The following is a 25355-nucleotide window of genomic DNA, read 5'->3' as shown; positions in this document are numbered from 1 at the left end:
TAGCGCTTTATATCAATATTGTATTCTGTCTCTTATACACATCTAAGTATCAAATTCTCAATTATTTTATACTTCTTCATGATTATGCATATTTGAGGCCCTCAGTGAGATGGCTAAATACAGTATACATTCAGAGGTTTTTGAGTCTTACTCGCTGCAATAAAAAAAATGTGTTTGTTATGCAGCACGATTATATTGATTACTTTGATATATCATCTGCTGTGTGCCTTCTAAGTTCAGTTAATACTATAAGTATTTTGTTGTCGTAGTAATGTGCGGTATTGTGATCAGTAAGGCGAATGTGGATTTAAGGACAAAGTCCCTGTGGGTTGCGTGCTGTCGCACCATTTTGTGTCTTTGCACGTTTTATCACTGATATCAACAAACACATAATTACATTTTGATTTGTTGACGTCTCCATATGGAAAGCGTGGGTTTTTGATTTGAAAAACAAATCTTCCATGTTATAATCTAGTGTACGTGATATAATCACGTATCGGGATATATGTTTTACAACCGTGTATATGACTTGCAATCACATGAGTTATAATCATGTGTGCAGAACATTCTTAAAGGTGATGAAGAAGATACAATAAACATGGACTCAAAATTAATTTATAATAATAATAATAATAATAAAATCTTTTAAAACAGAAGCTTATTCACCAAGGTGATGTTCTTCCACTAGGGCGTATACCTGTAGGTACCTTTTACATACCATGAAAAATTTACTAGAAAATGTTTGAACTAAAGAAGAACTACTTACAAAAATACAAATACAAATAGAAAAGCTTAAAACCAAAGATACTTCCAAATCAACTGTACTTAAAAATTATGTTGAATTTATCTTTTAAAAAATTTTAAGAATGGCACTATTTTTTGGTGTTTCATTAAATATTGTTCCACAAGTCAGAATCACATTGCGCATTAGAATCTCTAAACATGAACCCATTCGTATTAGTATTTTAATGCATTTTTTAAAGTAATAAATTATCCTTTTGTTATCATTTCTGATATTGTTGGCTCTTTCTTTTGAAGTTTCTACTAATATAAAAAAAAGCACATGTTTTGATAAACACAAGGATGTAGTGATGGTTGGCGCAAGTGGGCGGAGCAAGCCAGCTTTGAAGTTTTCCACCCAGTCTAACGCTAATGTTATGGCCCTCCACCCACTATTATTAATCCACTTTTCCATCCTTAAAATCCACTCTTATTAATTATTTATTAATGTTATCACATTTAAAATGTCTATCACCTATCCTTCGTTTTCTACAGCTAAACATACTATTTTCATGGCTAGATTTAAAAACCTACTTTTTAAAAAATCAAAACATGCCCAGCACCTTTTTTTAATATTGGTTTAGTGTTTAGCGCTTTATATCAATATTTGATTTTATTATTATTATTATTATTATTATTATTATTATTATTATTATTATTATTATTATTATTTTATTAACAAATTTCTAGTTCTAAATTATTTATCAAAAGGTAATATGGTAACATAGAAACCACTAGTGTTTAGCGCTTTATATCAATATTGTATTTTATTATTATTATTATTATTATTATTATTATTATTATTATTATTATTATTATTTTATTAACATATTTCTAGTTCTAAATTATTTATCAAAAGGTAATATGGTAACATAGAAACCACTCATGCAAAAGCCAGCTTTGTAATTGAAACCAATACACTGTACTGTATACATTCATAACTTTGACATAATTGAAATTAATATGTCAATTGATATCAGATTCTGATTTACCTAGTTAACATATAGTTTGATGTATTAATAACAGGCCTGGATTTATTTATAATTCACACAATTTTCTAAGTATGATGAATTTATAATTAAGACTTTCAGAATATTAAACCTGAATTTAGTATGATACTATTTCAACAAACCATTTTCTAGCAACAAGTGCCATTGGCCCATATTGAACAATCTTAATTTATGTAGATAATTTCAACCAATCATATTTAAAGAAAAGAAGGCTGATGAGCATGAGTATACTGCAGAATGTACTAAAATTAACCTAATATTAACACATTCCATTTTACAAAAAAATTTCACTACCACAGCATAGAGTGTATCTGTGCAAGTGCAGTATATGCAACAATGAAATTTTGATTAATATGCAAATGATTCTTGAATTCTATCTTGTAATGACATCACTACTATAACGATAGAAGTTATCAGAATTTGCATTACAGCAAATGTGTTTTATCTTCTTGTGCCTGATTGGTCCATTTTGGATTGAATAATTTTATGCACACCGTTTCAACCAATCATGCTTCAGAAACATATTTTGAATATGCAAGATGTCTTGAATTTATTTATTATATCTTCTTGTTCCTGATTGGGCCACTTTGGACAATCTTATTTCATGCAAACATTTTCAACCAATCATGTATCAGAAACATGATATTTTGAATATGCAAGACATATTGTGAGTTTACATAAGCAGTTTGTAACATTTGATGATGTCATTACATGTAATGATAGAAGTGCAGTGCACATATAATACCATTGAATTTGAAAAGCATGTGTCTGATGATGTACGTATTATATTTCTACACATAATAACATTTGTATTACTTGTTGAAGGTACACAAAACAGATAATCATATATTATTAATTGAATGGCAATGGAACGGAACCGGGTTGGAATCCTATGGGAACAGTACAATAGTTTTTTCCTCAAAGCTTCAGTGGTGGATCCAAGAATTTCATATAGAGGCGCCCAGGGAGAGACTTTCACAGATGGAGGGTCTACAAAGTTTATGATTTTGGCACCTCTAGATGATTGGAATTGGCACTCTCAGATTTAACTTGAAAATCTTAATGGTTTAGAATAGGCTTTCTGGAATAGCCATTTTAAAACCTAATAATTTACCATCAAAATGTACTAAAAACACAAAAAGCTTGCATTATATTAGTTATCAAACACATTTAATCATCAATTAACCTTTACAAAAAAAAATAAAGATCCAACTACTTTAATTACGTTAGAAATTTGGATCAAAGGTTTGTCAGTGGAGAAAATGGCGTCGGTTGAATGCATTTCGTGTCGCAGATAGCAACGGAGCAGTATCACATGGTATTGTGACGTAACACTGTAGTACTCTATAGTTGATAATTAATTATATAAGTAAAATAATAAGAGACATTTATCATTATTCAGGAGTTATAAAACCAGTGATGACGATAATGATAATGATGGTGTTAATGATAAATAATGAATACAATATTGGTTTTTGTACTAATTAATAATAATAATAATAATAATAATAATAATAATAATAATAATAATAATAAAAGAGAATATTAATAATGATAGCTAGTCTAACAAATATGTTTTTTTTTTTCTTTTTTATGTTTAGAGTTGGAGAAGATGTCTGGTATATGCTTGTGCATTGCAATTGGCCTTCAGTTCTTTGGGGTAGTCAGCAGCTTCCAGGCAACATATACCATGTCTGTCACGCTCTTTACCGACTGTGGTATCATGTTCCTATTTGGAGGTAAATACTAGCTAATTTATTTAAATTTATTCAAATTTCAATGGTAAAATAGTAAGGCCTTATAAAAAAATATTATTAATTCATCACCATATATAGGCTGGAAAAGTGATGAGGGAGGAGTTTTTTTTGTTGTTTTTTTTAAAATTTTGCTAAAGCAAAATATAACCCTTGGGTTGTTTGCTGGTGCATTGATATTCAAAGTAAAACATTATTGAGATAATACAAACAATAACTACTAACTATTTAATAAAACAAAATGAAAAAAATGCTAAAAAAAAAAAAATTAGAAAAAAAGATTTTCAAATTTTTTTTTTCAGTACCATAGAAGAGATGCATGCAAGGATGATAAACTAATAATTTTTTTTATTGGGCCCAAGTAAAATGAATGATGGTCAGTTGAATAGCCAAGTGATTAACACGTCCATAATATTGGCGCTGGTTTTAACGGCACTCTCCCCTAATAGTTCAGGAGGTGGAACAATTGTCTTCTCGGAAAGGACTATAAACTGTAGGCCCAGTGTACAATTGGTTCATGTGCACTATAAAGAACCCAGTACTTCTTTTGTGACAAGTAGGGTATTTACCCCGTTGTACTAGTTCATACTGCCCCAGTTGTGAACAGACGAATAGCTGGTACTGGTTTTCCGGGCAGCTCAGACACAAAGAGACCCTATAGGGGAGAAAATTATACTATTTATAGTCCACGTTTTGATCGCACTGATCTTCATGGAATTGTTATAATGTAATAATGTATAATGTATACAATGTACGTACAGTATATTAGTATAAAAAAACTGATGCACAATACAGATTCTAATTAACACGAACCAGAAAATGATGTCTAAGTTTTGAATTACCTTACGTACTTTTAAAAAATGCAGCATGAGTGTTTAAAAAAACAAGAAACCCAAAAAGTGGTGGCGTAACAAATGGATTATAGCATCAAGCAAAAAATATGATAAAAATCTGAATGTCATGAAAATTGAGCGATTGAGCAGATGAGGCGTACAAACTAAATTTGTATTTCACGAATAATTGAGGTTTTCTTGTAAAATTGTCTCTTGCCGCTTTGAAGATTTGTTTTTGGAATGTTCACATAATTATTTGAATTTTCGTTTTAATAGCAGCATGGTAATTCCATGTCAAATCAGCAGAGAATTTACCTAAATATCTCTTCATCAAATGAAATCTTTGTCCAAAATTACAAAAATGTTAGCTAGAAATTTGTCTATAGATGCATATAATTACTACTCAGGATATTTTAAGATATGCTTGCGAACTATGAGAGACAAACAGGCTTGTGTGATACGTGCAATTAGCGATACCTCACTTGTTTAACTGACCGCAACTCAGTAATAAGTTAAAAAGTATGACTAGACGTATGAGTTAATTTAAAAGTTATTAGATTATAAATTATATTTTGTTGTAATTCATGTTATAGGTTGATTGTGGTGTAATGAATTACCTTCCTAAAAATTTACTGAAGGGTTATTCAAACAACTCCTTGGCTGTGTGCAATTATAGGCCTATATGGCTCTGTTCCTACATATTAACTCTTTTCCAAAATGAGTGGGGAACCAAGATAAATCTTTATTGTCACTTAATCAATTCACGTCACATGGCCATGCTGTTACAAGGTCCTAGAGATCTCTGTCCATATGGTAGTTAATGCTATTGCCCCTGTGGCTTATGAAAACTTTAAAACAGCGCTAAAGTCAATCACTACCGGCACTTGAATTTTCCACGAAGCATTTGATGTCAATTGATATGTCACAGGGAGTCAAGGCGATGTTTTGATAGTAATTTCATCAAATTTTCCAAACTCATTTTTTTAGATTTAATAATATAGGGAGACCAGTCCAGCTGCTACACCTTTTATTTAAATTTGCTTCTGATATGTGAGGTCTCTAGCATTCAGGTCCTGCCTCTTCCCCCCGCCATCCCCCTTTAAATTTTTCAGAATTATTTAAAAAATGGAGAAGAAAAGAAAATTATACTTCAAATTTAAGTCTAAGGATGCCATTTCCGGCCATTTTGAGTTGCCATAATTTTCTTACCTCAGCCCCAACAATGGTGGGGCTTAGGTGGTGTGGATCCCTCCATCTGTGAAAGTCCCTCCCTGTTGGCCCCCTGCCCTCTATTTTGAATTCCTGGAGCTGCCACTGACTAATTTTTCTTACTTGCACCAATCTCAGATATCTTCTATCATGATGCAGGTTTTCTCTTGAAATTAATGAGTAATTTTTTTTTCTTGATTTCTAGCCATAGCTGTTTTACTGTCCACTAGCCTCTTCATAGTCACAATAACATACGAGTACAATGAACAACCCCGGCAGTATATTGTTTTCCCGAACGATTACAGCGTTATGTACGATTACTCATTTTTCTTAGCCTGGAGTTCCTTCATCCTCACTTCAACAGCTGGTACGTTCTATCTCCTTATCGCAAGAGCATTCAAGATGGAGACGCTTCACGAGGTCCCCGTGGACAAGAATGTACGCCGCGACTCGACAGCGGCAAACATGCGAAATAAAACAAAAGCATGAGAAGGGAGATGAATTTCACCATTGCGACCTCAGTTTCAGGGCTGAATCCATACAAGCTGCACTCATTTTCCAAATAGGAAAATACATTTCAGGGTTTGGTTTCATTTAATATTTTCATGCATATATAATATTTTTTAAAACTTGGTTATGTGCAAATTTTAAATGAGAGAGCAAACAAGAACGAAATGATAAAGTGTTTAATGTAAAATAATTTAGATGAAACAAAAATAATGTTTCTCCATGTTTTTCTTCCGAGTTAGAAAGTATCAAAAGTACTCTAAGAACTTTTACCATTAGGAAGTATGAAAACATAATTAAAACAATTTCATAATTTATATCAATTTGCTTTGCCATCCTCCCACAAAGTTGGACAGTACGGAACAAAGTATAATAACTTTTCTTGTGATATTTAAATGGTAATCATTTATAATCTAAATGATGAATCAGTACATTAACAGTTGATGAAGAATGAATTAGAATCGAAAGCAATGACTCGGTAAAACTCATTGCTACAAAATAATCAAGAACTTGGCTGATTTGGAAAAACACATTCATACTTAATTACATTCGTAGAGAGTGTTTCTTACTTTCTCATTAAAAAAAGGGCACAGTGCTTCATATTATGCGTGAAAAATCCAGCCAATCTTGTCTAATTTTAGATATTATTATGATTATTTTACAAGATTTGAAATTTTCATGGAAAGCATTCACAGTGTACTTCAGAATTTGAATTAGTTTTTCCAAATGTTTTTCACAAAATGAGTTTGACGAAAACCATGCAAAGAAAATCCTATTCCTTTTCACTGGTACATGGTTATTATTTATTTATGCATATCTGGAAATGGTGTAAATCATTTTTACTGTTCTTGCCAAATTATAGGTTTACATCATTTTAAGTTTTTTTTTTCTCGTTTATACCATTTCTCCAGATTCCAGCCATTTATCCGAAATTTTATATATCCATGTAATGATTCTGAAATTATCATAAATTTGTACTTGCCATTTGACCTGAGGTGTTCCCATTAGACATTATTAATTTTACATAAATACTGTAACTTTTTACTTTACCTCTTTGAGGTTTCTTTCTCTTGTTTGATTCTATTATAAATTAAGTAAATTTGAATATAAACAATGATTTCTTGTGATTAGTATTGTAAATTTATATGGTTTATTTATTGAGATAAACTTATTTTAAAGGTTACTTATTTATGAGGCATTTTAAATAGATGCTTATTAAAATTGTTACTTATTGTACGCATTGAAAGTGCAACTGAAAACATATTAATCTATGGCGTTTTTACCAATGTAATATGAGGTTATAAATTCAAAAGTATTTTGTATTTTTTTGGAAAGAAAAAATGTTTGATACGCTAGGATAGGCTAATAATATACCATCAGGTGGTAGAAAAGGTAATGTAGGCCTATTTAGTTAAAGCAGACTATAGATGGTGCAGGTGGCAATATATTATAATTCATCCAGGAGGCAGTACATCATAATTCATCCAGGTAACATGCATAATTATTCATCCAGGTGTCAGTACGCCATAGTTCACCCAGTTGACATGCATAATTATTCATCCATGTTTCAATACATCATAATTCTTTTAAGTGGAAATGCATAATTATTTATCCAGGTAGGAGTACAAAATTCATCCAGGTGGCAATGCATGATAATTCATCCAGGTGGCATTATATAATTATTCATCCAGGTGGCAGGACAAAATCCATCCTGGTGGCAATGCATGATAATTTATCCTGGTGGCAATGTATAAATATTTAACCAGGTGGCAATTCATAAAGATTCATCCAGGTGGCAGTATAATTCATCCAGGTGGCAGTGAGTATATAATTTATACAGGTGGCAGTCCATAATGATTTGCCCAGGTGGCAGTTACATCATAAATCATCCAGGTGATGACATAATATTAGTCAGGTATAGTAGGCCTACATTTTAATTCAGCCAGGTGGCTGTACATAGTAATGAACAGTATATAGTAATTTATTTAGTGAATATACCAGCTGGTATTAAATAATAATTTGTCAGATAATAGCATTAAATTGTATTAATGTCAGAAGTAACCTAACGTAAGAAGTGCAATTTCAAAAGGTTTAGTTCTTTTCATTTCTTCAGAGGAAATATTATACATATTCAATCATCATGTAGTTAGCCCTATGATAACACCTACCAATATTTGATACGACACATTTTGAAATTAATATTTTAGCATTTATTCATGTATATATGCTTTTGTCTTTGTATATAAATGTATGCTTCTCACTTGATGTAAATTGTATAAATATTATTATTGTATAAATGTTATTATAGTTATTATTATTATTTTTGATATCAATGTTATTGTTAATTATTAAACATTATTGTTATTTTAAATATAGATAAAGTTTATATAATTTTACAACTTATTATTGTTTATATTATTATTATTATCATTTTTATTATTAAATAGATGGTAACTGAATCATAAGGTTATCTGCTGACCTAATTAAATGGTGACATCCATTTTATGATGATGGTAATGTTTTAATATTATACTCTCGTTCACAAAGGTTACAATAATACTGTATACTTTTAGTACTGAATTATTTTACAATCAATAACTCCATCCTTGCCATGAAGCCATCCGAAGCTGTTTGTAGTTAAGCGAGTACTTAATATTTGATAATTTATATGATATTGATTTTGTGGTGTGTGTGTTCGGTGTTGAATACTTCACTTATTGATTACACGTCTAAGAGCGAACAAGACATTAAAGGGCTTTGCATCCAAATTTCAAAAATCGAATGCAGCCGTTAAACCAATAGTTTACCAATAGATAATTTTGTTTCAATAATGTTCACCAACATTTTTAATCGATGATATTTTCACTTCAAAATATAACCGTTTGGTCATTTGTATTGGATATTATCGGACTTTAAAATAATGCTGGTTTAGTCTGTTGTAAGCTAAAACCACAGGCTAAACTAATCGATAATGGCCGGAGAACTTGATTTCTCCTTGGCTAAGTTACTATGAGCCACATGGTTATTTATAGAAAGCAAATTGTTCCCTGGAGGTTTAACCAGCTTAGTTTTACCGACCAGAAAAAACATCACAGCTCGGTTCAAATCTTTCTGCAATGTGTCTGGTTTGATTTCATTGTGCATCAAGCTCTTATGCTATAACAATCATGGCATATACAACATATTCCACTGTGAATGGTATTGGAAGAAACGCTATCATGAAGTTAAATTCCATGAGGCCGAGGCCTGGGTGAAAAGTCACAAAGATACGCTTATTTTTTGACTCAATAAGCCCTGTTCAGTTTAGACAGTCTCACGAATACCATGTCATTTCACATGAAAAGTATGGCATAACTAAGGGGGAGGGGGATTGTGAGGTGGGCCCTGGGGAATAACATTGCACTCCCCAGTTGCTCGCTTCCGAGTTGCTCGCCCCCCCTCCCCTCCATTGAAAATGTTCAAAGTAAAAAAATTACTCTGAAGTAGTTAAAAATCATTTCCTATCACTATATTTTGCGGTCTAGTGCTCCCTCACTTAATCAAGCNNCCCCCCCCCCACATTCATACCCCCGCCCCCATCAGCTATTATGTACGCCACTGATGAGAAATAATCTTTGTCTCGGTAAAAATCTTATTTAATGCGAAAATAAAATGACAAAAAAAAACCAAACTAAAATAATAAAATTTATTCAGAATTGATCAAATCCACGGATGTGGTGATCTAATACTTAAAACCAGATAGATTTTGAGCTCACTTGAAAAACCATATTAACATAACTAAATTATTTACAACTAATAGTACTCAATTATTATTTTCGGGAAAAATCAGTTATGTGTATGATGGTATCCATTAACTTATTTGCAATACCTATCCTTATTACACTGTAATTATATATGAAATATATTTGTAAAGTCTCATTGAAAACAGTCAGCTTATAATAATGTACAGTACTTCATATGTTTGGGTTTTTTAATTTTTTGGTTCATTTATTTATTTTTTTTTGTGCAAAATATCTTAGCAGAAAATAAGTGATATTACAATTACCTATCATGTAATTGAGTTTGTTTTCAGAGATTAAATTCATCACAATTTATTAAGGTGATAAATGCCTTTTACTGAAGGTGGTTGATGCTATATGTGTTAATTGAGCTGCTATACTGCTGCTAATTTTGTGTGCAGACATGACATCAGCTAGTTTGAGTCTGCCAGTGTGACATGCATATCATGAAACAGATCAATCCATCACGCTGTGGGTGACATGACTGCATTACTGCCCTCCCATGGCCTTATATTCTGTTGATTGTGGAGAATTAATACTATTGAGTCACTTTTAAAGGGGATTTTACCTAACTTTTATCGGTTTGACTTTGATTTTGGTTTGATGTGTGATGGCAGAATGTGATTCATTATTATGCGTAGAGGTTTACTTTAATTATTTTATTAATTTTAGTTTATTTATGTGTGACCTGACAAATATGTCAGAACTGCACACCAATTGTTATAAAATTATTGTTCTTAACTGAATTCATAGTGCCAAAAGCTTCATCCATATTTGCTTTTAACAGTTTTTTAGAGTATTATGTATGTTAGGCCTGTAGTATGAAATATATTACTACATATATTATATTATATTATATTATATATTATACTTTAAAAAAAGAACAATTTGCCACAAAAACAAGTTGGTGTAATTAATCATTGTTCAAAATCTGAAATTGTATGAATTTATTTTTTTTTTTATTGAAAGTGTATCTAATTCTGTCAGACAGTTAATGAAATATATTACAGTATTAATTTAAATTATATTTAGTATATATTTTGCTTCAATATAATTCATGTACACAAATTTGATATTGCTGTTGCATTGCGGGTAGAAAAATATAACTGGTATAAGAGGATCTATACATATGGGTGATGGAGGGAGCCCTCAACACATTTCCTTTAATCTTTACTATTGTACTGCATTAACCGCGTATATGGCCACTCCTTTACAATCCTTATCGATCTTTGAAAAACATCCATAAATTTGATATGCGTAGAGGTTTACTTTAATTATTTTATTAATTTTAGTTTATTTATGTGTGACCTGACAAATATGTCAGAACTGCACACCAATTGTTATAAAATTATTGTTCTTAACTGAATTCATAGTGCCAAAAGCTTCATCCATATTTGCTTTTAACAGTTTTTTAGAGTATTATGTATGTTAGGCCTGTAGTATGAAATATATTACTACATATATTATATTATATTATATTATATATTATACTTTAAAAAAAGAACAATTTGCCACAAAAACAAGTTGGTGTAATTAATCATTGTTCAAAATCTGAAATTGTATGAATTTATTTTTTTTTTTATTGAAAGTGTATCTAATTCTGTCAGACAGTTAATGAAATATATTACAGTATTAATTTAAATTATATTTAGTATATATTTTGCTTCAATATAATTCATGTACACAAATTTGATATTGCTGTTGCATTGCGGGTAGAAAAATATAACTGGTATAAGAGGATCTATACATATGGGTGATGGAGGGAGCCCTCAACACATTTCCTTTATTCTTTACTATTGTACTGTATTAACCGCGTATATGGCCACTCCTTTACAATCCTTATCGATCTTTGAAAAACATCCATAAATTCAATATAATTCATGAACATGAATTTGATATTGCTGTTGCATTGTGGGTAGAGAAATATAACCGGTATACGAGGATCTATACATATGGGTGATGGAGGGTGTCCTCAACACATTTCCTTTAATCTTTACTATTGTACTGTATTAACCGCGTATATGGCCACTCCTTTACAATCCTTATCGATCTTTGAAAAACATCCATAAATTCAATATAATTCATGAACACGAATTTGATATTGCTGTTGCATTGTGGGTAGAGAAATATAACCGGTATACGAGGATCTATACATATGGGTGATGGAGGGAGCCCTCAACACATTTCCTTTAATCTTTACTATTGTACTGTATTAACCGCGTATATGGCCACTCCTTTACAATCCTTATCGATCTTTGAAAAACATCCATAAATTTGATCCATATTCATTTCTCCCTCTAATGTAAAAGGTAAATGTATTTATGTATTTTTTCCAGATTTTTTTTTATATAATTTTAAATGTATGCATTACAAATATAGAGTAAATTTTAACAAAAAATCTATGCACATTCAAAAGAAATTAAAAATTTATAATCTATGATATATATAAATATACTTTGTAAGGTTTAACTATTTGCTATGATCTTTATCTGATGTTACATATTGAGGTCATCAGGAACAAACAATTGTATGTAGGAGGTGTACAGCCCCCCTGAAAAAATACTCGCACTCCCCCAGTCGTCATCCAATTGAAAATGTTTGAAGCAAAATAGTCCCACTCAAGTAGTTAAAAACACCTCAAATCAACTTATTTTTTGCAAGGTACAGTAGCTCCCCCTTACCCAATTTATCGAGTCCTCCCCACTTCACCCTTCACAGGCTCCTTGTCATGTCTAGCGTGCTTAGATACGCCACTGGCAATATATACTAAGCATACTACACTTCATTGGCCGCTTGTCATTCACCTGAAATAATCAACCCTGAGAGTAAACTTTTGACTTTTTAAATTTGTCATTTTTCATTGTCAGTTCGTAACAGTTAAGTATTCTGATTTTGGATATGTTGACACCTGTCAAATATTCCATATCATTATTCATTTTCAGATAATACAAGATTATGAATCAGAAATTCATAATCTAAACTCCCTGAATATTACAAGCAAATATATAACTTGTATTCGATATCAAATACTAAAGATGCAAGTCAAGGAGAATATTATTAAAAACTGGGAGCAACATATTTTTTTGACATATAAGGCAATGTATTTTAACTATTAATAACTAAGCGCAAGTGTTGTCGTTAGGTTATGCAAAAAAAAATAACATTATCACAATGTTGTAGCAATGATCTAGGATATAAAAACGTATTTAAGGTTCTCAAAAAGACGTTCTGATAACTTACTGCAAAGTTATTGTAATGTAAAATATTGTTAGCTGGTTGTTTTTCATGTATATTTCAACCTAGGTTAGGCATCGAGAGCTTTGTGATTTGAATATTATTAACCAAAGAAATATTTGGAATTGGTTTTAATTGGCACTTTACACAACAGAACGGGAAGACGGGTGGATGGTGGTTTTGTGCTCATCAGAGCGTGAAGACCACAGAAAACAATAGGGCGCTAATCCGAATTGCCGTTCTCGACGGCTCCCCGTCCTCTTGCGTAAAGTGCTTAATAATATCTTTGAAGGTTCACCTGTCAAAATAAAAGCTTATTATATCATTTTTATTTGACCTTAAAAATGACGTCGGTTCAAACAGTTTGCACCAATAAAAAAATTTAAACTTGCGATCCAACATATAATTTTGACGAGGCTTTGTTTATGTAGGTGTTTTGAAAATGATAACATCCTGTACTTACAGTTCATTGATTGGCTGGATTGTAGAATGTAGATCGTCATGCAAGACTGACTACTTGTTTACACCTCTCTTTGTGATTATTTTAGTAATAGTGTCAGTGGCCAATTCAGGGGTTGGGAGATCAGCCAGCCCATGTTCCCCCTCAATTTTTCAAAGTTATAAAAAAATTCAGAAAAAAGAAAAATAATATTCAAATTTATATCTGATAGTGCCATTTCTGGACACATAGAGGTGCCATATTCATAAATTTTCTAACCTCAGCCCCAACCATGGTGAGGTTTTGACTCCCTTGTGAAAGTCCTTCCCTGGGCCTCCTGTATTTCAAACTCCTTGATCTGCCATTGACTGTGCTGTACTATAACATGCATTGTACAAGTACTGTATGTACAGAGGTTCAGAAAATCAATGCATAAATCATGACTATCGAGAATAGAAGCTTTTGTGTCTTCTATGGCATGCCAGTTAAAAAAGAATTCTTTTTTGAATTCATAATTCACACACAAACCATAATATTAAGTGCAATTTTCAGGTGAATTTTGTTCAAATAAAGGAAGTTGTATTCTTCAAAAAGTTAATTTTCTAGTTAGCGTATGAGATCTAACAGATTTGAGTTCATTAAAAAAAAAGATTTTAACAAAACATTTCAGTTGTTTTTATGCATTAATTGATTAAAATGTAATATATGTATGCTTCAAAGATTGTCTTTTAATAAATAAAAAAAAAAAACAAAGTCATTTAAACTAAAGAGTTTGGTCTTTCTATCAGTGTAGTAATTTGACAATTGTGGCAAAGACAAGCCAAACGATTTAATTATTTCGTTAATTTTTAGTTTTAATACAGGGTTAAAAATTAAAGTGAAAGATATAAAATAAAAGACTCATTTAAATCTTGACATTTCTTTATGAAGTTATACAGGAGTTATATATGGCAGTTTATAGAACAGTATTTGAGAAATCAGCCTTCAGCTTTTTCAGTCAGAGACCATCAATAAATTGTTAAAAAATGTTGTTTTAATGTCGAAAATTAGGAAAATAATAACATAGCATGATGATGCATAAATATGTAAAGGTTATATTTAGCGTAATATAATAGATTTTAAATATTTTGACATTCAACATATTTTTGCCATTATCCTCAAAACGTGATTTCACCACAATTAGAAAGTTCAATTTTTGGTTGCCCTTTAAACTGTTTTCACTGTTCTTAAATTAGCATTTAAAAATACACTGCCACCTGAAAAAGAAAACAATAAAAGACATCATCAACCTCCACAAACATTGTCATGACAACACAGATCCTTAACCCCTCTGCATTCATTCTGACAATGCATTAAACTCCTCAGCTTTTTCATTATTCAATGCATTAAACTCCTCAGCATCCTCATCATTCATTGCTACAAGTCATTTATTCCAGATCTTTGCTTCTTGTCTCTCCATTACATATAGGTTACCATAGCAACATTACATCACCCCAGGACGTGTTAACCGTGTAATATTGATTGGGTCTCAATGAACCGTCTCGGTACTCTCTTGTCTTGTGTGCACGCTTAATGAAGTGAAACCTATATAAGACGGTACAATCACACTTCATATCAAAGTAATTCAACTGTGAAACATATAACCGCATTTTGAACTATCTATAATGGATAGTAGATAATGACTAAAATTTGAATACATTTTTTACATTCAACTACCAATCAGCAAACATTTCTGGTGTGTAAATCAAGAATTTTATCATGTATTTTAATTTTGTCAAAATTTCTATTTGTATATATTTTGCATTTCCACAAACAGTGCAGCGACGATTTCTTCAGTGTTTTATGAATAATTTTACTTGTCTAAACATGCTGAATAGAATTCGTTTTTGTCCTACATGGAGATTCAAATATATTTAGACGGATGATGCATTAGAATTTAAGTAGACTATAATCTATAGATTCGGAATAATGAATTATTTTATGAGCTGTAATAAAGATCTAGAATTCAAATCGTTGTACACAAAAATCCTGTAGGTTTTTACGAATGCAGGATTCCTGCAGGGATTTGACGTGCGGGATTGTAGTCACAAAAATTCCTGCTCTAACCTTTTACAAAGGAATCCCCAAAGGTATAAAATTCCATCAAAATAAACAGAGAGGTTTACACGCCTATTTCCCCCAGTATTTTAAAATCTTATTCAGGCGAGAATTTTTTTTATTCCTTGTCTAGCGAACCTGCTGCCATGATGATTTTGAATAAAAATGATGATTTTTGAAAAAAAAATTAATTATTTTTGGCCAATCAGCACACCCACGAAATTAGCACACCCACGAAATTAGCACACCCACGAAAAAATGGAAATTTCCGATAAAAATAAAAGTTTTTTATTTATTTTTATTATGCCTGCCCCTGCCTTAAAATCTCCAAAAATAAGATATGTACATTTTTTCCTAATTATATAAATTTAAAGCATTTAACCATCCCATTACTACACTGTTTAAATTCAACAATAAATTGTTATTTTAGTTTTTTCCTCTGTTTGGATGTTTTTGGCAAAACGATTGGCTAAATAAGAAAACAAACTTTTATTTTTATTTTTTTCCACCCTCCTCTGACAATCTTTAAAAATATAAGTTTGCGAAACAAGGTATAAAAAAAGTCTTGCCTAACCATTTCCAAATTGTTGATCAAACACCCCATCTGTATAAAACATAACAAATTTTCCTACTGTACTGGCTTTAATGCTAACATTTTGTCAGCTTAAGCATAGTATAGCACACTGCAACACACACAAAAAAATAGTAGCTATAGTAATCAGTATTAATAAACAATGATCATTGCAATGACAAACGAAATTGCAAATGTGTAAAATTGTTTTAAAATAGTTTTGACGGCAATCTCATATGTCGTCATCTATTCGATTATTGATAACACAGAAAATTCCCAACTGAAAAAAAATATCTCATTTTCTGTGAAAAACAAGGACAAAGAACAGCCGAATTGTAGATACTGTGTTCGCCCCACAATTTGAGGTAAAAGATGACATTTTGAACATCAAAAATGATCTTCATTATACAGTTAGCAGACTTGAGCTAGAACACTAATGGAAGCCTACAGCAGATGATCACAACTCTATACTATATTCTGCCACAGGCCATGTATTTTCTTCCATCTTTCAAAAGGTGATGTCATTTTTTTTTTTTTTCACAATGGATACAAAAATTAACTTCTTTTTGTATGAGTAATGCAATATAAATTTACATACGACCAGGATAAATTATTTAGATCGTGTTAGTAATAAGGTTTTTGATTATTTTGGTATGGTTACTGTGCAATATATACCTATAATAGAAATATATTGATTTTTTATTTTCCAGTAATTTAAAAGTATTTGATAGTGTACTTCATGTATTCAAGTACTATTCAGTGAGGAAAATGTAGAGATTGCTTCTTTTATTTGCATGGTATTGACTCAGTCTTCTAAATTGTTTTTCTAAAAAAAAAAAAGCAATGATTGAATATGAAAGAGTGAAATTTCTACCATAATCCATTAGTAATGTTGTTGGCCAAATACAAATTAGCATAATTATAATGCCTTTTTATTTAAACACAGACCATAGTCTTATCTGTTTTAATATACCATATAATGTTAAAGTCAGATTCCGGAGGAAAAACAATTTTTGATATGTTGTAGCACTGATTTTTCTAAGACAGAAAAAAGTTGTTTGACGAAAAACTGGGGAACGGTGAATGAGATACAGATTTTTTAAAACTGGGGAAAAAGGGGCGTAACCATCCTCTTTTACACCTTTTTGCCCTCCCTTCTCATTTTGTACCAAGGCACAGTAAATATAAATCAGAATACAATGGAGGAGTTACCTCCTTAGCCACAATTATAGAAGTAATTTAGAAGATTTTATAGTATGATAATGGAGAATTTCATAAATTGAAAAAGTCTCCTTAAGACTAGCTACTGTACTTAATAATATATTCAATTTAATCAAAAAAATAAATAAATAAATAAACAAAAATAATTTATGTTCTGCAGTGCATGTGTTCATTTCAGAAAGAACAATTATAGAAGTAATTCAGAAGATTTTATAGTATGTTATTATTGAGTTGTTTTATTATGGCATTTGTATTGATGCTATCAGATGAATATCCAAAAACTGTGAGGGCAGTATTTCAGCTTCCTTGATTTCAATGCTGTAATCGTATGCCATAGAAATATGGTTTCACTATATGCTTGTACATGATCAATATTTTTCTTCTTGTGAATAGACTCCACTGCAGGTTCAATTTAAAATAAACATTAAAACATAAAAGAAATAATTTCATAACTCATACCAGGCACTTTTATTAGGCACGATTCAATCATTAGACAGACATAAAATTTTCTACATAAATAAATGCAAGATTTATCAGTAATACAAAAAAAACCAAATTATATAGTAATAGATCTTTCAGGAAAAAAGCAATGCAAATATTGTAAAAACATGATTTAGCTCTATGTATACTGCTAAGTTTTATATGTCAAATTCATATATGGGCATGGTGATATTACATCATATCCATATATGGCCATATCACAGATACTTGTCACAAATCAGATTTGATAATGGAGAATTTCATAAATTGAAAAAGTCTCCTTAAGACTAGCTACTGTACTTAATAATATATTAAATTTAATCAAAAAAAATAAATAAATAAATAAACAAAAATAATTTATGTTCTGCAGTGCATGTGTTCATTTCAGAAAGAACTGTTGAAGGCACCTTTTTCCCAGGTTAGTGAACAACACATTTACTTAACTTATAAAATAGTCACGTTTAATTTAGGACTATATACCATATTCAATTCAATCAAAAAAATAAAAATAAATAAAAAATGAAATTAAAAAAATATATAAATGAAATAAATAAAAATAATTTATGTTCTGTAGTGCATGTATTCATTTCAGAAAGAATTGTTCAAGATGCTTTTTTCCTAGGTCACTGCATACATGAAATTAATCATACACAACGTGCAACTTTGTCTGCTCCCCGAGGGAGCATTCCTAGTCATCTGTGTAATTCAGCGCTACTGATTTCATTCCAAATTATTCACCTCCTACCAGTGGGACCTATTTATACTTCTGGGTGAAGGGAGGCAAACATAAGTGTCTTGCCGAAGGAAACAAGCGAATAAGCAAGTAGCATTGGTCTCGAACCCATGAATTCTCGATTGAAAACCTGGCACCATACTGATGCCCCACATAACTTCCAGCACAATATCGCTCCAATGACATAGTTTGATGGGTGAAAAATCACCAATATCGTATTTCTTTTGGCTGGTTCTAACAATTTATATTGTAATGGTCAGTCTGCTTATATATGATCAGGATGATTACATTTTGATTGGATGAATTTTTACACAAGCTCAAACACATTGCACAATTCTAATCGCACCTTATCATTAAATAATTTATGTCAACAGTAAATACCTGTAGTACATCGTAAGATGAAAATTTACCTGCAAGTCGACTAATGTAGACATTATAATTTAAACAGTGTCAGAATGTCCGACATAGTTAATTCACTGATGATATTGTAAATGTCAAAAACTCATCAACTGATAGTGATTGGATTTCTCCTTTGACTTAATTCCCCGTAGATTCATTAAGCCAACCCATTCTCTTATTCTGATCCAAGAGTGCCGAATGTAATCCTTGCAGCGACAATGTAATTTGGATTTTGTAATTAAATTTCAAAGTACGCACTTTCTCATGGGAGGATGTTAAATAATCGGGACATTCCGTTAGTTAAATTATAAAATCATTAATGTTCTTCACAAATCGTTCTAAATTGAAATGGTGGAAAACTTGTTACAGTACTGAAAAGTCGGTCGATGTATACATTTTTCACCTTAAAGTAGCGACTTGGGTAGCCATGCGGATTTAATTTGAGCCCACAATAAAGTGAAATTCTTGAGTCACATGGAATCATATAAAATTTGATTCAGATTAATTTTTTTAAACACAGCAAATTTAAGTTATCAGTTTTAACCTATCTACCGTATGCATAACACTGAGTACAGTACTGTAAACACTGATTAAAGAGTTAAACTAGTTTAAACCTGGAATTCAATTTTCTTAATCGACAATGCTTAATCAAGCATCATATCTTTAGTAAAGAATAGAGATTATTATTACATTAAAATAAAAAAGCAAAAAAAATTATTAAAAAATACATTTTAAAAAAAAGCAAAAAAAAAAAGGTTTTCCTGTAATTAATGAATAAGTCAGGGACATGTCTAAAGGTTGGAGAGAAAAAATAAACTAGAAATGTACAAGTAGAGGAAAAGAAAATAGAAAACATAATTTTAGGGTAGTCGTCAGGCAGTCTGCCCACAGCCAAACACATTAAGCTGTAAAACTTTCAGCATGTTGAAGGTGGCAGCATACGAGAAAAAGGAGGCTTGAAAATGGTGTTGAAGGAGTGGAGTAAATTTAACATTCATTTCAAACCAGATTGATTAAGAGAATAATTTTCACTTATCAGAAGCAAAGCACAAGGAAGGGAGTGTGCACAGGGTTGTAGCTGTAGAAAACTAAGGAAGGAAGGGTGATAGACATTTTAAGGGTGGGTGAAAAGGATAGAAAAGCGGGTTAATAAAGGTGGGTGGAAGGCCATGAAATTAGCTTTAGACTGGATGGAAAACTTCAAGGCTAGGTGGCTCTGCCCACCTCCGCATGTTCAGTTCATCAGGTCGTCTGTCTTACGAATCAGTGGTGACTAAACATCGTGGGCCATCAAAAGTACTTTTCATAATCTGACTAATTACAGTAAATCTTCATTAATATGTACCTTTACTACACTTCAAAGAAATAAAAAAAAAATTACCAAAAAAATGTAATATTACAAACAATATCATGAGAAATTTATTCAAAATTATACAATATCAACATAAATTTCACTGTTCAGTTATTTTATGTATGCTCTCTGTTGAGAGAGATGGCGTAAGCTGGTTTCCGTGTATATGATAGGAAATTAGGAATACAGTGTTATCAGATTACAGAGGTAAGATTTGACAAACAGATGCGACCATGTCATACTATAAACACAACTATAGATGTGTCGGAAGAATATACAGCAGACCCTCTTTGCAAGCTTAACACTACTTTGCGTTGGTAATGTGCCCTGATTTTGGTATCCACCCTATGAAATATACATCATCTCCTTTATACTGACATCTAGTACTCTATACAATATGCTCTTTATTCCTTTGTTATAATTCCCGCCTTCACCAAACTTCCTACATTTTTATTTCCCAACTTGTGTTCATGATTCTTCTACTTCCATAGGACTCCCTGACTGGGACTGTGAATCAGCCATCTTTGATATTGCCTCTGATATCGTGGTGTGGCCCAAATCTTGAGCCAGGTCTAACGGGGTAACTCCATCCATACTAGCCTGGATATCAGCGCCAGCTTCAAGTAGAACTTGACAAACTTCATTATGCCCTGCAAATATAAGTTGCAATATGTAAATAATATATGACAGCAAGAAATTGTACAGTACAAACTCTAAAAAGGAACACCTCTCTTAAGATACCGCCATTCTCTTGCCCTGGCAGAGAAATTTCTGTCCTTTCACATTGTTTGGACACTCAACATTAAGGTCAAAATTCAAATCTCATGCTGTCCTTTCACTTAAATTTGTCGTTTTTCTAGTATAATTTGGTGAGTCGAGTGGCCGAATGGTAAGGCAGGGGCGCCTCTAGCTATAGCCTTAATATCGGCACTGGTTCCAGTCGCTCCTTGCCCATGGTTCGGTTGGTAGAACCAATTCTTCTTGAATAAGGACTTAAAATGGAGGCCCAGTGTATACATCTGGCTCGTGTGCACTCTTTTGGAAGAGTAGGAGGTTACCCCGATGTTATGGTTCACTTCATCCCCTGTCGTTGTGGAATGATGTGAACATATAGCTACCATGAAGCGCATCTTTAGGTAGTCACGGACCACACCCATACGCAATTCAGCATAATGACGCTGCAAGTTATGGGTTATTCTCCTACCTTTACCTTTAAGTTTTGAGTCTCTGCACAGCTACTGAGATTAAGAATACTCCCCAGAAAACAGAACATTTGTTAAATTTTGGACCCAAAGACCAGGGGTGTAAATAATGTAGAAAATGCCTATCTTTTCAACTGTGAAAGGTGATATACACACTTAAATATATGTTTCTCTATTTACACTATTTAATTAACACAATAGTTCTTGCATATAAAAAGGAAAAACAATATGGGTACCTTGCATAACGCCAAGATGAAGAGGTGTGGCTCCATCACACTTCACATTTCTACAGTTAACATCCGCACCTCCCTTATCCAGTAGCATACGCACGAACTGTACGTTACCCGTGTTGGCTGCTGTATGCAGGGCCACGTTCCCCGAGTCTGCCGGCTTATTTACATCTGGCCTCGGCTTTGTCTGCGAACAGATTAAAGAAACTTTTGGTGCACTATAAATCTCATTAATTTTACTTTGTCATTGTGTCGTCAATATTATTACAGTTTACTATAGTACCATGTGATGTAATTATACAAGGAAACTCCACTACGGGGAAATTTCATGGCTAAATATAACAATGTGAGTGCATTACCATAGTACTGTAGTGTACAGGTACATTGAAATTTTACTGTACTCTAATATTAATAAGGTTTTAACATTTTGAAAAATAATATAATTGTGGTACAGTGTTATAAATATACTGTACGTCCAGTACAAATAACAATATGATTGTAAATAAAGAGACAAAGCTGCTAAAGACCATAAAAACCCTGGTCCCAAAAGTGATCGTTAAATTGGAGTGAGACCTGTAAATATACATGAACATTGCTACCCATACTATGGCACTACAACATTAGAAAATATATATAAATCACTGAGGTGTAAGGAGGTATCCCCCCCAACTAAACACTATGGCATCACCCATGGACCCCACCAGAAATACTCAGAGCCTTGTTGGACAACTTAACCACCCCCTCTCTTACCATCGCCATTGGTTAGTATGAGTCACTTGGTTTAAATGGGTCAGTATCTTACCTTGGTTAACAGATACAACAATGTTGTTTCCTGATTACACGTTACAGCTTCGAACACCAGGGAACGTTTTTGAGTATCCACCACATTGGGTGAGACCTTACTTGTTTTGAAATAATAATGTAGAAAATGCACATAGCCCAGTCCAGTGGCTACAAACGCTCTCTGAATGGCACTGTCTTTAGATCGAACCTCTACCGGTGGACTTTTGGCAGTGGCACCCATGGGATCATTGATCAGTCGGCGATAAAAGCTCACAACGGCACTCCAGACATTGAGTAATGCAAACGCCCTTGTTGCAAGCATCCACTGCGCAAATTTACGATTTCTGGTTGATATTTTAACATCTGTTAGAAGTTCTCTGTAAGCATCGGTTTTATCCGACGAAAGCGTGTCTAAGATGTCAAGGAATAAATAGGGTCCACGAAGGGTGCATAGCCGAGTGGGGTACTCGCGTAGAACAGCTGAAACCAACTTGCGTATATCACTGAGCTGTACCTTTTGTTGCTCAATTCCTGCCTCAAATGCAAACATGAGTTCGTCGGTGATTATTCCAACTTCGAGTTCGTACAAGTCCAATTTCTGTCTGTCAGGAACCTTGTGGAGCCAAAAATCAGCAAAGTGAACAAAATTGTTATTACAGTGGCACCAAGATGACAACTCAATGACCATTTCATTGGCACGTTTCAGAAATGATTCGACGCAAGTTTCATCCATAAACGTTAGAATACCATCAAAGTTCCCAGAAGATATTGGGCGGGTTTCATCGCTACTACTTGATGATGGTCTTGATGTTTTAAGTGGCGGTAGTGGTTTTCTAACCGATTTAAAATCAATTGAATCATTTGAACCAACGTGGTTGCAAGAAATAACTGTTTTTACCACAGAATTGGTGGCATTCTTCTGAATATTTTCAGACCTTCTGTGTTTTGATGGTTCATGTTTAGGTCGCTTGGAAGTGCTTGGTGGTTTTGGAACCTTTGGTGAATCTGGTTCATGTTTTATTTCCCGCGATTTTGTTGTACCATCGGACAAAATACTCATGGAGCTAAATGGACGAATCAAACTTTCGTCCTCACTCAATTCATCATCACTTTCACGAACTGTCAAACGCGATATGCAAACAAGATCTCGCAAGTCTTTAACGCTACGAGACATCTTCAAAAATGTTTTACAGGTAAGTATCAATAACTAATGTACTAGCATTCTTAATTTGCGTATCATTTTCTTCAAACTGGTTGCTGTTGAACATGAAGTTGCATATCTAAAGGGATGACAAAAATAGCGATCAAGATAGGCAGATGGACACGGCACTTGAAAGCGAATTGGAAAAAAAATATAAGTGTATGTGATATGAGTCTGCTATTGCTTTCTTTAGTGAAGTACATTATCTCTTTTACGATGCAACTTGTAGAACATCAACTCCTGAACACGAAAAGATAACCTGCGTAATATAAACAAAGTACAAAATCAGTAAACTGAAATAATGATGCACTTTATCATAGCCTACAAATCTGTGGAAAAATATTCATAAACACATACAAGAGTCCTTGCTACACCAGACTGGAAGGGGGACCCAATACAGGATATAAAACTAATAATTTCCTTCTAAACAAATACCATAAAACCTCGAATTGAAGCCCTGGGCTTCTATTTTTTTGCAAACTTTGGATGTTTTTCTTTTCAAGATGGGCTACTATTGCAGAGTATTAGAGGGGAGCTTCTTTTCAAAATGAATGCTGTACATTTTGTGAATTTGTATTATAAAACAATAAATAAGGCCACTGTAACATCAATCTGTATCATGGAATGTATTTACACTGGCATTAAATCACCTAAACTACTGTATAATTTTAAAGCAAGCTTGTTTTAAATTTATTTTGTTTTTTGAAATTCATGTATCCAGTGTATGTACTGTTCTATCTCGAAAAGAAGCATATGCTATCTTGAAATGAAGCCCATGAACTTCTTTTCTAGGCTAATTTTGCAAACTAAAGAGAGGGGGAGGGGGGCTTCAATTCGAGATGGGCTTAATCTCGAGATTTAGCCAACTGGGCTTCAATTCAAGGTTTTATGGTAGGCCATAGTACAGTAAGTCAATGAATTTAACATAAATTTGTAAAGTAAGGCCTGCGCTGGGAATACATCCTAGCCTCGCAAAAATTTCACACATTTCATAATAAAGGCCTGACTTAGCTTTACACTTATGGAACAACAATTTTAAAATTTGTGGTAGGTCTAGGTACAGTAGGCCTAGCTAGGCTAGTTGTTGTAGTCCCTCAACAAGTTTTTCATCAACCAAATTAGGCCCTAATCATTGTTAAAGCATAGAAGGTGAGAGTAGGGCCTCTCTGTACTATACCAGCTAGCTTGTACGTAGGCCTAGGAGGCTAGGCTAGCCTGGACTAGCCTAGCTAGGCATAGCCTAGGCCTAGTCCTTCCTAGCCTAGCTAGTAGTAGAGTGGGTGGAGGCCTAGGTAGGCTAGGAAAATCGGGGTGCCATATTTTATAAAATATTTACAACAAAAAGAAATAAGTAATACTAAGAGTCTACCTTTACTTTATGGTATCGATAAAAAATATGTGATTGACATTTTAGTTACAGTTTTCATTTTCCCAAAAAGTTATTTTTGTTTGTGATCGACCCAGCTTGGCCCTCGCTCAATATTTGAATAACAAAAAAACAAAAAAAAATTCTGAACCTTTGAAAAATATTTTATTTTATTT

General features: G+C 32.6%; 2 protein-coding genes across 3 annotated transcripts in view; one reads left to right on the top strand and one right to left on the bottom strand.

The window, feature by feature from the left end:
- The window catches only part of LOC117115429, a 33174-nt gene extending 26293 nt beyond the window's left edge, over positions 1 to 6881 (top strand). For both annotated transcript variants that reach the window (XM_033259217.1, XM_033259218.1), the window contains exons 3-4: positions 3392 to 3529; positions 5792 to 6881. In XM_033259217.1, the coding sequence (XP_033115108.1) occupies positions 3392 to 3529; positions 5792 to 6075 (422 nt within the window). In that variant the 3' untranslated portion in view covers positions 6076 to 6881. The remainder of the gene's footprint in view (positions 1 to 3391; positions 3530 to 5791) is intronic.
- Positions 6882 to 20437: 13556 nt separating this feature from the next.
- LOC117115417 lies at positions 20438 to 25318 on the bottom strand. Its single transcript, XM_033259193.1, has 4 exons — positions 25183 to 25318; positions 22632 to 24072; positions 21836 to 22016; positions 20438 to 21047 (listed from the first exon to the last, which is right to left on the bottom strand). Exons 2-4 carry the CDS (start codon positions 23784 to 23786, stop codon positions 20866 to 20868), a joined length of 1518 nt encoding a protein of 505 aa, XP_033115084.1. The 5' UTR covers positions 23787 to 24072; positions 25183 to 25318; the 3' UTR covers positions 20438 to 20865.
- Positions 25319 to 25355: the final 37 nt, after the last annotated feature.

The sequence above is a fragment of the Anneissia japonica genome, unplaced genomic scaffold (genome assembly GCF_011630105.1).
Source record: "Anneissia japonica isolate Jap-2015-1 unplaced genomic scaffold, ASM1163010v1 scaffold287704_len1198815_cov201, whole genome shotgun sequence".
In the NCBI taxonomy this organism is placed as follows: Eukaryota; Metazoa; Echinodermata; class Crinoidea; order Comatulida; family Comatulidae; genus Anneissia; species Anneissia japonica.
Note: the sequence above shows the minus strand (reverse complement) of the source record. Positions and strands in the feature narration are given on the sequence as shown.